Below are 14,377 nucleotides of genomic sequence, written 5' to 3'. Positions count from 1 at the left end.
TTTTTTTTTTTTTTTTTATAGATATGTTGCTAATTACCACATAATTAAAATAATAAACAAAAAATTATATTTTAATTATATATTGATAATTATCACAAAAACACAAATAACATTTGGAAAGCCTAAAGAAAAAACACATCAATATACTCAGAGTGCAAAATAAACAAACAGAACATTAAAACAAAATAACAATAGAATAATACAGATGTCATGTTGTATAACTATCGCCTTAAAGACACATATCTCACATTTATTTATTACAATATGCAATATGCCATACAGGAATATATTATTCTTACCCCGTTTTTTTATATCTTCATGTGTTGTTTATTTCTGTGTGTGTTTTATCTGTTTGGTTGTAGATACATAAGCTTCTGTGAAATGTTCAAATGTGCTATAAATAAGAATAATTTACGCAGTAATATTGAACGAGACCCATTTTGTACCTCAAACCCGTAGTTTAGCTTGCATACAGAAACAGCCCTAGGTTTATTGGCTGTGTTTAGGAATGGAAAGTTGCTACGGCACACGGTTCTTACCAAGACCCCAGCTGAGCTCCATAACACTGCACTAAATTAATGCATAAGCCCCATCGCATACGGCCGGCTCTATGTGCAGCCACAGCAGGGGTCTTGGCCTCGTTTTTTCTTTCCGCACTGGAATGCTGGAGCAGAATTCTGTAGTACATTGAGAAAATGGGTCTTCATAGCTTCAAACACTATACAGAGTGACTTATGGGTCACAGCTGCCTTGAGCTGGACCTTCACAGATATTTTTCTGCCATTCTTCCTGCTCCGAGCATGCCAACTATTGTCCAGGCTGCGACATAACACTCCGAGCTTGAATGAGGGGGGGGAACTCGCAAGAATAGGAGAGATGATGTCAGCTAGAGGGAATGCAGTGCTCTCCGGGTCGTCTGATTTGAATGTATTCAACAGGTACGGCAAGAGCCGAGTGTCACCGCTGAGACAGAATAAACTTCACAAGTGTTTAAAATATATAGAGAGAAAAGCTTAAGGTATACACCTTTACTTGAACCACAAGACAACAGAATGTATAAGTACCCTTAGCCACTTGCTTTACTGTACTAAACTGCCTTACATGTCATCATATACAGTGTCGCCTCACGCTGGTCTCTTCTTCTGCCATCATCAGTGTCAGTCAAACAGGGGGCTTTTTGAATATTTCTTGTAGTTGTGAATCAGCTGCGTGAACTCATCACTTTCGAGTTGCTTTGGGCAGGCAAGCACTGGTTATTTGCATGCTACACTACACTCGACTGATGTATGATGTACGCCCAGTCTGCGCTATCATCTTTCCCTGCATTCTACCTGTAATACTCCTACAATAAAGCTTTGTCTCAAACCTTAGAGAACTGACATGTGGATCCTTGAGAAATCCCACAATGCATTACCACACGCTCAAGTATTTGCCTTGTTAGAAGGAAGCTTTAAGAAGTTGTTTTGTTGGTTTTCATTGAGTATTGAAATGTCAGTAGACAATAATATTGTTCACAAAGAGTGTTTAGAATTGCACTCAGAAACAGACTTGAAAAAAACATTGATGCCCAACTCCATGATTCTTGTAAACAAATACAGATATTATATACGGAGAACATTTTTATCTTAAAGTCCAGATGAAATAAAAAATTACAATTTCAATTTTGTAGTGTTTAACAAAATAGCTTATCGGTGTGGGTCATTCCCTTTTTAAAATTCACAAACTTCAGTTCAAAACCTTTCAAAATCTGAATTTTCACTTCCGCCTCCTCTAGCAGCTATCCATCTCACATGACGTCAGTAAGACGGCTTGGGCGGAGCATCCGTTAACTCCTCCCCTTCAACGGTCTGTCTGCTGCTAGTTTCATTTCAAGATGCAACACCTCCCCTGTTTTTGATATTCCGTTTCACTCTGAAAGTAAAAATGTAAAATCAGATGTAAAAACGATGGCAACCTCCGGTTCAAGGGGACTTTAAAGTGGTTGTTATTTAATGTATTATTCATCTTTCTTCTGCTCCAAACCTGGATGACTTTCTTCCTTCTGTGGATCACAAGTAGAAATGTTAGACCGGATATTAGACTTTACTTTAGATCAGTGTTGCTATGCTGTGACAACATTTTTTTAACTTTTCCCTTTTTGTTTATAATGAAGATAATTAAATATGAAGATGTGTAAATGTAACACAAAACAGTTTTCTTTGTTCGGCAAACTATTCTAGTAATCTGAATGTTCCCTCAGGTATACCATCTGAATGCCAGTGCTTTTTTCCTTTGATTCCCTCAATGTAATAATTGTAAAAATTCACTGAATGTAGTGGGAGTCCCAGGCCTGAGACAGATGTTTCCCTCTTGTTTTGTTCTGACACACAATAGGAAGCGTCAGGAGGAAATTAGCCCTTGTTTCAACCCTAGTTTTCCCTCGTGACCTCTGGCACAACCTTGCACCTGTCCTCCATATGTTAGATTGTGCCAATGCAAATTGCATTAATATTAGGAAGATCACATTTGAGTTGCTTTTTAATGAGTCAGGATATTCATTTTAAAATGTGTGCTTGCACGTTACATCTCTTTTTAAAGGTGTCGTTTCAATTAAAATGACAGTCTCTCATTTTCTCTGTCCTCTCAGTCAGCACTTTGCAGCGGTGATTTGGTTAAGTACTGGCTTCACAACCTGTTTGCATTTCACTCATCAAATTATAGTTTTGTATCTGATCTCGTGCACATGTGTAATTTAAAGTGTTCTCGGCTCATCATGGAGCAGATGAGAGGTTTTTCCTGTTTTCGAACAGCGAGATGAATTTATCGACTCAAGTCCTACTTTTTCATGAGATCTTATAGTGGGATCTTTTAATATGGTGGAACACAGCATCAACAGGACCACAGGAGTTGCAGATGTTTTTATCTCATCTTCGTATTATGTGGAATGAAACAGTGTCAAGAATACGTGGTATAGGGGGTATTCACATTTTGTGAAAACAAAGATAAGGGACAATATATAAAAATGATAAAGAAAAATCTGCATAATAAAATTGTTTGAATAACAGACTGGCATTGAATTTTAATGCCTTTGTATGTGCACATGTGCAAGATGATCCTCGATCATAAAGAATGTGAAACATGTTGGTCAGTTTTAAAATATAGTTTTATATATAGTTCACATTGATTTGATCAACTTAAAGCATTATAAAGCAAGTGTAATTTTCCTTTTATATGGTGCAGCCCTAATGTTTCGTGTGGGCCGCTCCTTCAGTGAGTTTACGGGTGCATAACTGTGAAAAATGAAAGACGTGTTGATGCTGTGTGTGTGAAAGCTATCTTGCTCCTCTCGGGGGCTCCGCTCTCCACAGCGGCCGGCCCCCAGTAATTTGGCACAGAGATGAAAGCATGTCTCACAGTCTGTCCTCCGTGACGCAGTTTAACCTCAGCGCCGTCACCGACGTGTCTGTTAGTTGTACCGCTGGACCTGTGACAACAAGACTCCGAAAGACATTCATAGGTCCTGGAGCTGAAAAAACTTTCACACACAGCTTGCATAGCCACCGACTTTCATTGCTGATTTATTAGCACAGGATTGGCTCCCTCTTTGTATCTGACTTTAAAGGGAAACCAGGGTTGGTTTCTTAAGGATATAAAACATGGAATGTGTTTGGTTTGGAAATGCAGGCTTTCCAGAGGCCACAGATTTTTTGGCAGTTTCTACCGGCCGTGAACTCTATAGAATCACAGAGCGCTTTGAAAAGTATCGCGACCTGTTGCTAATTCAGAAATGCACTTGTATTTAAGTTTTCTGTTTCCGGGCGCCTGTGATAAAATTGGATTCTGCAGCTGTGCACTTTTTGGAAAATGCAACTTAATATGCCGTCTGAGCCTGTTAGCAAATTAAATCATCTTAAATTACTTTGGCATTTGCTCCAAAGCGCTCTGTATTATTGAGATTCTGTGAAACAACAGCAAAAGCCCTGCAGACTTCATACTTGAAGGAACGCAGTAGTTCCTTCTACTTTTCCACTTAGTCTTAAAGGCCAAGTTTTGTCATTGTGTTCTGTTGTTGTAAAGTTCACTTGATTCGTTTTATCTTTGAGATTTTGCATAGACTGGCTTTGAACACAGAAATTATTGGCGCTGACTCATCTTGTTGTTTCCAAATCCGTTGGTTTGGAAACTAATCCTGTGCTCAACCTTTGGCCCTTTCTTCTGACCACTAAGAGCAACTTACAACCTTACATCAGTGGACCTTTTAAGGGACATAACAGAGCTGTACAGCTCTCCACGGGTTGTACTCTGTGCCTAATCCTTCAAGACTTGCGGCACACATGATAAAAGAGGACCTTTCTCTGGTCCTCAATAGTCTATTGAGTGGATTAACTTCTACATTAGGAGTCTTGTATTGTTTCCAGAATTTGAACCTCTTTGAGACTTTTCAAAGTTAAGGAGATACTGTAACCTGTCCTGTAGCCATTTCAGGTTCTTTTAAGTTTGTGTGTGTGGATGTTTGTTTAAAGGCAGTGTTTGAGTTGGCTTCAAGTGGGACCACACGCTTCTCTGGGCCCATCTGCAACCATGATTTATTTACACACCATGCTGCTTAACCCAGAACAGGCAAGGGCATCCCAAACCTCAGTTGAAGAACAGTACGAACTTGATACATATCAAACCTGAAACTTAACGCTAATCCTATGCAGAGCCTGCTTGATTCTGACCAGACCGGCTCTGTTGACATTCTCAAGGCTCCCACTTGACTGGGGCTCCTAAACTAATACAAAAGACAGGTTGTGAATTGTTGTGTGTTGTGAGGACAACAACACATCAGAAGGATGCTGAATAGTACAACACACCGCCATGCATTTTATAGATGTAATATTTTAAATCTTAAAAAAGTTTTTGATGTTTTGCTACAGTTGCATGAGATTACATTCATACACTTGAGAAGACACAATAAACGGGCTTTATCCGTCTCAGATGGTCTGTTATCAAGATTTCATCAGAGTTCTTGAGAACAAGCTGACATGAGTCTCTGCATTCCAGCTCAAAGAGAGGTTTAAGAGTGTTAAGGTCTGTCATCTCTTCTGAATGATGTTCGCTGGGAACTCATCCAGTTGTTTACCTTTATCTTTGTCCACAGGTCCTGTTTGCACCGTAATGCTTCACTTATCTTACAGGTGGCACTGCTGGGGTTAGTGTAACTAATAACAGGGCTCTGTTTAACAGATCTGTTTCCTCTCCACAGTTTTCCATCCTTTTGAATCCTATTTTTGGGGGATGAATGAAGTGATTGAATTTTTAGACTAGACTTATTTATTAGTGGTGAAATGGATCGAGCTCTACGGTTCAGAACGCATATGACCCGCGGATAAACAGTACATTTATTCAGCCTAGAGTGAAAGATAGTTTTAGTGCACACACTCTCTTTATATATGCCCATTCCTGCATATATCTTAACTTATACTGTTTTGTAAAACATGTGTGACCCGCGGATGAACTCTACGTTTATTCATCATAGAGTAAAATATGCACTTTCGCTCTCTCTCCAGTCTCTAGACAACCAGAATATTAAAGTGTTATATTGTCCAATAACTTGTTTGTCTGTGTCTTTGGTTTGCAAGTTGCTCATGCATGTATTAGACACGTAAGATTTCAAAAATGAAAGTGTGGGAACAAAAGATGATCCAGGCTTTCAAACACGGACCACTTCACAATTTTGACACCCCGCCCACTCATGATTCAGTAACTCTTTTAAAGAGCCACGAAACACTAAACAACATTGATTTAGATGTAAACAAAGTTGATTGTGTTGCACATCGTAGAAGTTATTACAGTAGTGAAAACAAGTTAATTTCTTGCTTTTTTGCACTATTTTTGCATTCCGGGTTTAAAATCCTCGTCTGGCCAATGTCAAAGGATGTGACGTGGTCGGTATCTCATTATTATTCATGAGACTGTGTTTTCTTGACCAATGAGAACACAGTTCTCCCAATTATTCATGACAGTGCATTGTGATCGAAGCGCCTTGGCGGAAACTTCACAGTTTTTACCGGCTCTTCTCACAGCCTTCACGCTCATTTTAAGTGCATTTTTCAAAAACGACCGTGAGGTAGTGTGTTGCTGAAAGGGGAGGTTTCATGACACTTTAAGCAGACAATAGAAAGTCGGTCGAGATACTTCATGATCGCCACCTCATAACAACTGTCACATTTACAACCGATCTCTAGAGATCCAGTTGTGAGCTGTTTACTTGAAGTAGACGTTTCTATCATATTTATTTGCTGTACACTCCTTCATTTTTTTGTTAAATAATCTGTTAAATTAATCTGTAATCTTCGGGGTACTTTCACACCTTTATTTTTTATAAAGTTCTTTAATCCTTTATATAGGCACCCCCGTTTTTGAGCATTTTATTGATTGCAAAAACAAGTTATAGTTATTATTATAATATAATCCGAAAAACTGTCTGATCCGTGACTCAAAATACGTAAAATGATCCGAAACCGCAAATTTTGTGATCCGTTGCACCACTTTTTTTATATTTGCTATTGAGTTATACTTGAACATGTATATACCATGTGAGAGATGCGCCTCAACATTCACGCTCACGAGACCACCGCTCTTACAAACTTGAAAAATAAACAGTGAAATATTTTCATTCTCTATCTCCAGTACAAGCAAAGTGTTTCTTGAGTAGGCTTACTAGGAAATCTCATCACCTCACCCTCAACATCGAGATCTTGGAAGCATTTTACTGGGCTGGACTGAACGGACACAACTGCTCTTAGGAACAATGTTCTTGGGAAGGAAGTGTAATAAGGGGCCTATCCCAAGTCCTTGAAAGCCCGGCTGCTCTCGATGGGGGCTGTGTCAACAGACCCCCCACCTAATCTCGCCAAGGGTCACACTTGCTTTTGCACCCTCCACCCTTGCTCTAACAATCCCAGTGTCTGTGTGAACCCTCCACCCCCCTCGCCTCCGGTTTGGGATGGCACAAACCGGAAAAGTGGCTCACAAAAGGAGGCGCATTCCTCCACGCAGAAAACAACGTGTAAACAAAGAAGACCACCAAACGACGTGGTAGGTGAACTGCAGTGGGTCTGTTTTTGCCTGTTGGAGCATAAGCATGCTGCGCCATCCTGTCTCAAGTACTACATATAGGTGAAAAAATCCATGAGCTGTTTGAAAAACCAAACGGATGAACACAATATTGAAGAATTTGGTGTCATTATGAAACTTGAGAGCTGGTCTATTATAGTTCATGAGTTTGAAAGGGATGGTGGAGTCGATGCTCTGCTTGCTTTCTGAGCTTTATGTCTACTTAAGAGTATAGGAAGAGCCAGACGGGATTGTGTTGAAAGAATAAAGATGTGTCCTCTATAGGACTCTTGAGGAAAGGTCTGCTTCCTATGATGTCATGCTTCCTATGATCTAATTGACCAAGTATTGTTTTTTCGTTATTTTGTTTTTCAGATTAAGTCAAATGGTTTCGCAGCTATGACATTTTGGGGAAGGCTTACCTCTTGTTGGAATGTGGCTACAGGAACATAAGTGATGATCATGGGCCACATTTCAATGCCCATTTAGTCTGTACGCAACATCTATTCTTCCTCTGTGCAAATAATACATTTTCTAGTTTAGCATATGCGTGCAATACAGTTTTGCACGGGATTTGGACAGCCGCTTGTTCGTGTGAGCTGTTATGGTCGGGATGCTTGTTTGTTTGTGTGAGTGTGCTATAAATCAATGGTGCACCACTATTTTAGTTGTTTTTGCGTTTACAACTTGTTTTCCTGGTGCACTAAAATCATATTTAGAGCCCTCTGATTTCTGCGATTTGGAAACAGGGTAGGAATAGCGCATGCGCGAGCTGACTTTTTAAATATGTCAGCAACTTGTTTTACGTGAATGCGAATGAGCTGCACAGTTTAACGCAATAATACACACGTGTGACTCTCGTGCATTTGTCTGCATCTTACTGAATGAGGATTGAGGACATGAACTCAATCTTCAGAGCTGCTCTAAGAGTTTATTTCATTAACATTTCACCGTTTGATTAAAGCTTTCGTCAACCATGTACACTTTGCGATACCCTGTCAAAATAAAAGTCTGGTTGACTTGAACATCCAGATTAAAAATGTTTTATAGATGTATAGATCATCGGAGTATACTTACTCTTTTTTTACTGCACTAATATTTACTATAGTGTGGCTCAAAAACACTATTGTACTTCCAAAAGGAGGATTTTTTACAGCAGTTAACCATAGTAAATAAAATAATAGTATACTAAAGTATGTGGACAAATATATAATTATTGTATATTATTGTAGCTACAAAAGAATGGAAAACAAGGAATTTAGAAAAATTAAAACAGAAAAAAGGATTTAAAAAAAAATAAGTGATATAGCCATTAATAGCCACTTATTTACCCAACTGTAACATAATTGTCCTTCATCAGTTACCTTCCTATTTATGTAATAAACTACACATAAATATTTTTTATGTGTATATAGAGTTTTTCCTAATAAAGCATGTCTTATACTTGTGCAAAACTGTTTGGCCTGTGCTACAAAACCTCTTTAGCATCAGTTCTACGTGCACTACGAGCCCTATTTATACATCACATCCAAGTCTCAAATCAGCAGATTCAATAAAACATTTCCTTATGACTTTATATGATGTTTTATTGCCATCCCTAGAAAAAAAGACCTTGGCAAACCTGACATTGTGTAGCCACTGTTGACAGGCATCTGGTCATGTCATGTGACATATGTCACACGTTCAGCTGTACTTTCTCGGTAAGGTATCTTTTCACACCCAGCCTTTTTCTGGCATTGGAACTGTCGTTTTCCCAGCTCTCTGATAAGGTGCAAAAACCCAGAGCTGTAGCTGTCACCAGTCTCATTTACAGTCGATAAGAGGGGAAGGGAAACTCTTTCTCCTTTTCTGAACACAGAGTCTCCCAGCAATGCAACTGTTCCCTTGTCAGTCAAGAGGGCTGGAAAGGAAATGTGAGCTTCCTGGAATCTGCCACCTCTGATCTGAACCCACAGATTCTGCTATGATCTGTCAGCTCTCGAACATTTGAGACATAACTGCGGCAGATGTCAACAGTCCACCCCTTCCCCTTGGCTGTTCTCTTTCCAATAATCAAGAGTTCTGGGTTAGCCATTACTGAAGAGGAAGGTGGTCAGTCAGTAAGTCATTGTTTCAAGTGTCATGACGACTCAAGTTTGTGGTGGAGCAGGAAGAAGCCAATGTATAGAAATCAAACATTTACAAGACTTGAGCTCAAGAGCCAGAGCTGCACTTGTGGACTGTACAAAGTGTAGTTATGCATGGTATCTCCGGAATCTCCAAAAGATAACCAATATTACGTTTCAGAACAGACAGTGGTGGACAATAGTGATGTCAAAATGTAATCAATCTTGTGTTCAGCTTCCTGATCATTGAGGCCTTTTGGAAGTGTTGAAGTGATGTATTCAACACGGCAAAGTTAATAGCTCATTTGAGATGGAGTGTGACATCACTCTCATGACCCATGTCTTTTTCTTGGGTGTCTATGTTTACAACTTGGCTCCAATGCATTGTCAGTTGGTAGTAGAAGGCGTTGGCTGCTCTATTATAGATTAAGATATAATTGTGTTCTCTTGATATAAACAGTGATTACCTCTGCTAAGTATGTTATGTTGAACAACAGACTCGGTGTAGAAGAGTCACTCCACAGAAACTGGTTCAAAAATTCACATTCATTTTTGCAGTTTATGGGCTACATTTTTGGAGTAAAAGTGCGGAGCAAAATCGGTCAAATGCATTCTTGTGGCAGTGAAACCCTTCTACATTATACCAACCATTTTTAGCATGAAAAGAAAATAGTCCAAGCCCTTACCAGTGGGGAAACCAAAGGGGAGGAGCTTGCTCATAAACTGCAGTAAAATAGCATGAGGAAAGCAGATGAATGTTTAGATGGCCAGTTTTAAGATTGCTTCTTGTACCCAAATGGACCTCCATCTTTTAGAAATAAAGAGACCAAGGTCCGTCCCCTATATGATGCATCTGAAGATTATGCTTGGCAATCAAAAAAATAAGACCAGAATGATAACGTAAATGATGGTCATTCTTGAAGATCTGCATTCTTCTGCTGATGCAGACAGCCATGAATATCCCACAACACATCTCAGACAAAACATCTTGCACGCAACAACAAACGTGTCTGTTCAACCTAGTTTCACGGTCAGTCACAAATCAGTTATTTTAGAAATACTACAAAAAGCATTAGCAGTCATAATCATACGGGAATTTGGCCTGTATTTATAAATTCCTGATGATTCTTATTCTGAATGAAGGGACTCTATTTAAGTCTGCATTGCTCAATAGCTTCCCAGTAGATATGGAATGTTACTTGGATGCAATTAGATCCTGTCAATGAACTGCTATTGTGAATTGAAGCTGTTGTAGAGCTTTACTTCAAAGAGTTTTTGTGTTTTGGTCAGTCATGGCTCTGACAGCTCTATAATAAGAACGGCGAGTAGGTCGTTTCCGTGACTCTTTACCATAGGTGTATCCAGTGTCTATGTTCCAGTCCCTATTCTACCTCAATGCCCCAACTATCCTGACCTTTCTGAACCTGGAATACAAACACCGATTCACCTTTAGAGGTTCCTCTGACCCCTTTGTGGTCGGCTTTGATTGCTCTGTCATCAAAGGTGAAGGTTTCCTGATATATGATGAACCAAATGAAATCTGAAGATCTCAGTGTTTGGGCCTTTAGATTGAGTAATGACAAACATGAAATGGAAGGTCTGAGGGAACTTGGAAGTGTAGGGCATAAACCAATTTTCCCCACTTTTAATGATATTTGGGAACTTTTTGGAATTCTTAACGTGGGTTTCCAGCTAACAGGCAGCGTTCGTAGAACGTCTTGGAAGTTATACCAAGCTTTTTTCCAAAGTTTTTGGAATAATGTTAAAAGTTATAATATGTAATTTTCTAAACGTTGTGAAAGCATTATGAAAAAATCATTCTTACATTGTTACTGGGCAACTTAAAAATATTCAGAAATAATGTCTTCATATATGAAAGGGATACTTAACTAGCAAATCAAAATTCCCCCATGTTTTACTCACCCTCAAGGCATCCTGACTGAATATGGTTTTATTCTTGAAGAATAATCCAGTTGGAGTTATAACATAACGTAACACTTTATTTTCAACAGGTAGAATGGCAGTGAATGGGTGTTGACTTCTTTTCTTTTTAAGACTTCTTTTTGCCTTTTTTGCCTTTATTTATAGTACAGTTAGAATGAGAGGAAAGGAAATTAAGTGGATGAGAGGGGGGATGGGATCGGGAAAGGACCACGGGCCGGGACTCGAACTGGGGTCGCCTGGAGCGCATCAGCACCATATGTCGGAGCACTAACCACAATGTTATCGGCTCAGACGAGTGTTGACTTTTTGAAGCTCCAAAAAGTGCATCCATTGATCAAAGATCGGCTCGCCATGGCTCCATGGTTTTAACAAAGTTCTTCTGAAGCGAGTCGATGCGTTTGTTTAAGATAAATATCCATATTGACAGCGCTTTTAACTGTGATGTCTAGCAATCCTTCATCTCTCGAATGTGCGTGAAACAGAGGCTTGTTTTCCGGCAAATGGCGGTGATGAAAGCTCTCGCCAGAGTAGACGCTATCCTATCGGACCAAAATGAAAAATGCAGCCTCTGTCACCAGAACTTACGACACGCCTTCATCATATTCAGTTAGGATGCATTGAGGGTGATTAAAACATGATGGCCATAATGGTATATCCATCTAAATTGTACTTGCTAGCATAAAAGATTACTGTTGCAAATTGGGGTAAGGTACGGAGGCAGATCTCAGCTCTGTATTTTTATGTTACTTAAAAGTTACGGATTGCAGTTGTAATATAAATCTAGATTTTTATGTATTTGCTTTAAAATTGATTTTATGTGGTTTTATATTTTAAAGACCAGGATGCACCATTTCAAACAAACAGCCATTGTTTTTCCGATTTTTATAAACAGTTGATTTGTATATCAGTAAACAAAGAAAGAATAAATGATATTTAATTATTTGCATTTATTTGCACTAACAGTGCCTTTTAATGTGTATAAATGTGGAAAAGATTATTTCTATAAAACAATGGGACAATGGCTATAGCTCACAGGTCCTGAGACACTGTCCATGTGCTGCAGTAACAAAACTAACTTCCTCAAGGGCTCAAACATCAAAGATTGAGATTTCTATAGAGTGCTCTCTCATTGTCCAGCCTCCTGCTAGTCTAACGCCTCTTGAGCTGACCAAAGAGGTCAAACAGAGGTTGGAGGTTAACGAAGGGCTTTTTGTTGTTCCGAGGAAGACACTGTGTTATTTAGTCCTGTACGTCCTGATAAGCTATCAGGAATCTTTATTGTTCTTTGGACTGTCTGGATCCCATCCTCCCTTTGAGACTCATGGCAGGTTTAACCTGTAGTAAATATCGGCCATTGGCATCAGCTATTAAACAGGACATACTTTTCTTTCTAAGCACCTTATACTGATTGAACACTGTTCCTGAATCCTTGTATGCTGATCGATTTTTGTCTCTCTCTGTCTCTCTCTCTCTCTCTCTCTAAAGTATGCAAACAAACGAAAAGAAACATAATAAAAAGAAAAAAATGAAGTAAGGTAAAATAAAATGAAAATAAAATAAAATGAAGTAAGGTAAAATAAAATAAATAAAATAATAATAAAATGAAGTAAAATAAAATAAAATTGTACACAAAAAGAGTGTGATGTATGTAGGGCAACTTAAAGTGGTATATAATATATGTAAATTTATAGTTTAAACAAAGATTTACAAAAGCAAAAACATACATTTAAGTAGTAGAGTAATGTAATATAAAGTAATGTAATGTAATGGATATATATGAAACATAAATCTCTCTCTTTCTCTCTCTCTGTGTCATAGAGTTACTGGGCTCCACCAAGAGGCTGAACATTAACTATCAGGATCCAGATGGGTGAGTCATTGTTATGTGTCTCTGCATGTGTTTATTTTTGCTTTGAGTAAAATTGTTTGTGCCAACAAGACGAGGAATTTCCCCAGTTTAGGGTTACTTTCCGATCTACCCAAACATTTGGGGGAGTTGTTGCCTGCCATTATTGTCCCTTGGCTTGATCGCTGGGGGTTTCCAGGGAACAGATTTTCTATGTTAAGACTCTTTGGAACAAAATGCTTTCTGGAGAGTGCTATGCAATTGAATTGAATTGTTGTGGTTGAATTAAGGAATTTAAGGTCTATTAAGTATAAAATAACTGAAGCAGAATGTCATTTAATTCTCTTGATTTTGGGTTGAAATGTGAGCTGGACATGTTGGACTTCTGCTGTTCACAGTCTCCAGGTACATCAGAGCAACAACAGCATCACAGCCTCATCCCGTCACATATGTGAATCACTGTCTGATCATGTACATACATGTTAACTTCCTGTGTGATGAATTGATCGTTTGATATCTTTTGAAATCTTGCTCACGGTGGAGGCATGGCTTCGCAGGTTGTTGAATCATGTGTCTGTTTGAGTCAGCACACTCATGGCAACATTTGGAGCTCCTCCATTCAGACTGTCCTCTCCATAGACCTCTAACCTTCCCTTCAACCTGATTCTGACAGACAAACCGCTGACTCTGTAATTACATCCCTGCCTTCTGGAGTCTGGAAATCTTCAAATCCATTATCTATTTTCCTCTGTAATATTTTGATTGTGGTGGTTTTATATTTTAAGAAGTTCTCCAAAAATGCAAATTCATCTGTTACTCACCATCATGTTGTTATAAACCCATTTATTTCTTCTTCAGTCAATGTATTGCAGACTGAGGTTAACTAGTTTTCAAAAAGATGCAAAATCACAATTGACATCTCATAAAAATGCCCCATTGTAGTCATACGGCACTGTAGCCTCGTGTTAGGCACAGATCCAAACATGAGCTGTTATGAGTTGATCTTCAGCCTTTACGGAGTCCATTTAAACACAGTGACCCAAACAAAACCAGATTACTTTAATTAATAGTTAAAAACAAATCATTCCATTTCACTTTGACTAATTCTTTGATTTATTGCAAACATCCATGTGTAGTTTTGTTCATTAATCAGAGATCTGTATTGCTCACATGAGCAGGTAGATGTAAAAATGGGGGGAATGTCAAAGGTTTTGATAAATTAACAAGTTTCTTCCTAACCTTACCACATATATACTCGCTGCTTTGCATGTTTATTTTCCATTGGGCCTTTGCATGAAGGACTAAATAAAAGGAATAAAAGCCTTGTCACTTTAAAACTTTGCTGTAGTTATGCAGCAGGTTGGCCAGTAACTTACTGTAGATTTAACTTACAATTTTGTTT

At 38.7% G+C, this 14,377-nt stretch overlaps 1 protein-coding gene across 6 annotated transcripts in view; it reads left to right on the top strand.

Annotated features, from left to right (window-relative positions):
* Positions 1-14,377, top strand: part of LOC130425563 (caskin-2) — a 51,608-nt gene that overhangs the window by 9,519 nt on the left and 27,712 nt on the right. For all 6 annotated transcript variants that reach the window (XM_056751810.1, XM_056751809.1, XM_056751808.1 and 3 more), the window contains exon 3: positions 12,948-12,999. In XM_056751810.1, coding sequence (XP_056607788.1) covers positions 12,948-12,999 — 52 coding nt within the window. The remainder of the gene's footprint in view (positions 1-12,947; positions 13,000-14,377) is intronic.

The sequence above is a fragment of the Triplophysa dalaica genome, chromosome 7 (assembly GCF_015846415.1).
Source record: "Triplophysa dalaica isolate WHDGS20190420 chromosome 7, ASM1584641v1, whole genome shotgun sequence".
Taxonomy (NCBI): domain Eukaryota; kingdom Metazoa; phylum Chordata; class Actinopteri; order Cypriniformes; family Nemacheilidae; genus Triplophysa; species Triplophysa dalaica.
This window is presented reverse-complemented; position numbering and strand designations above follow the sequence as displayed.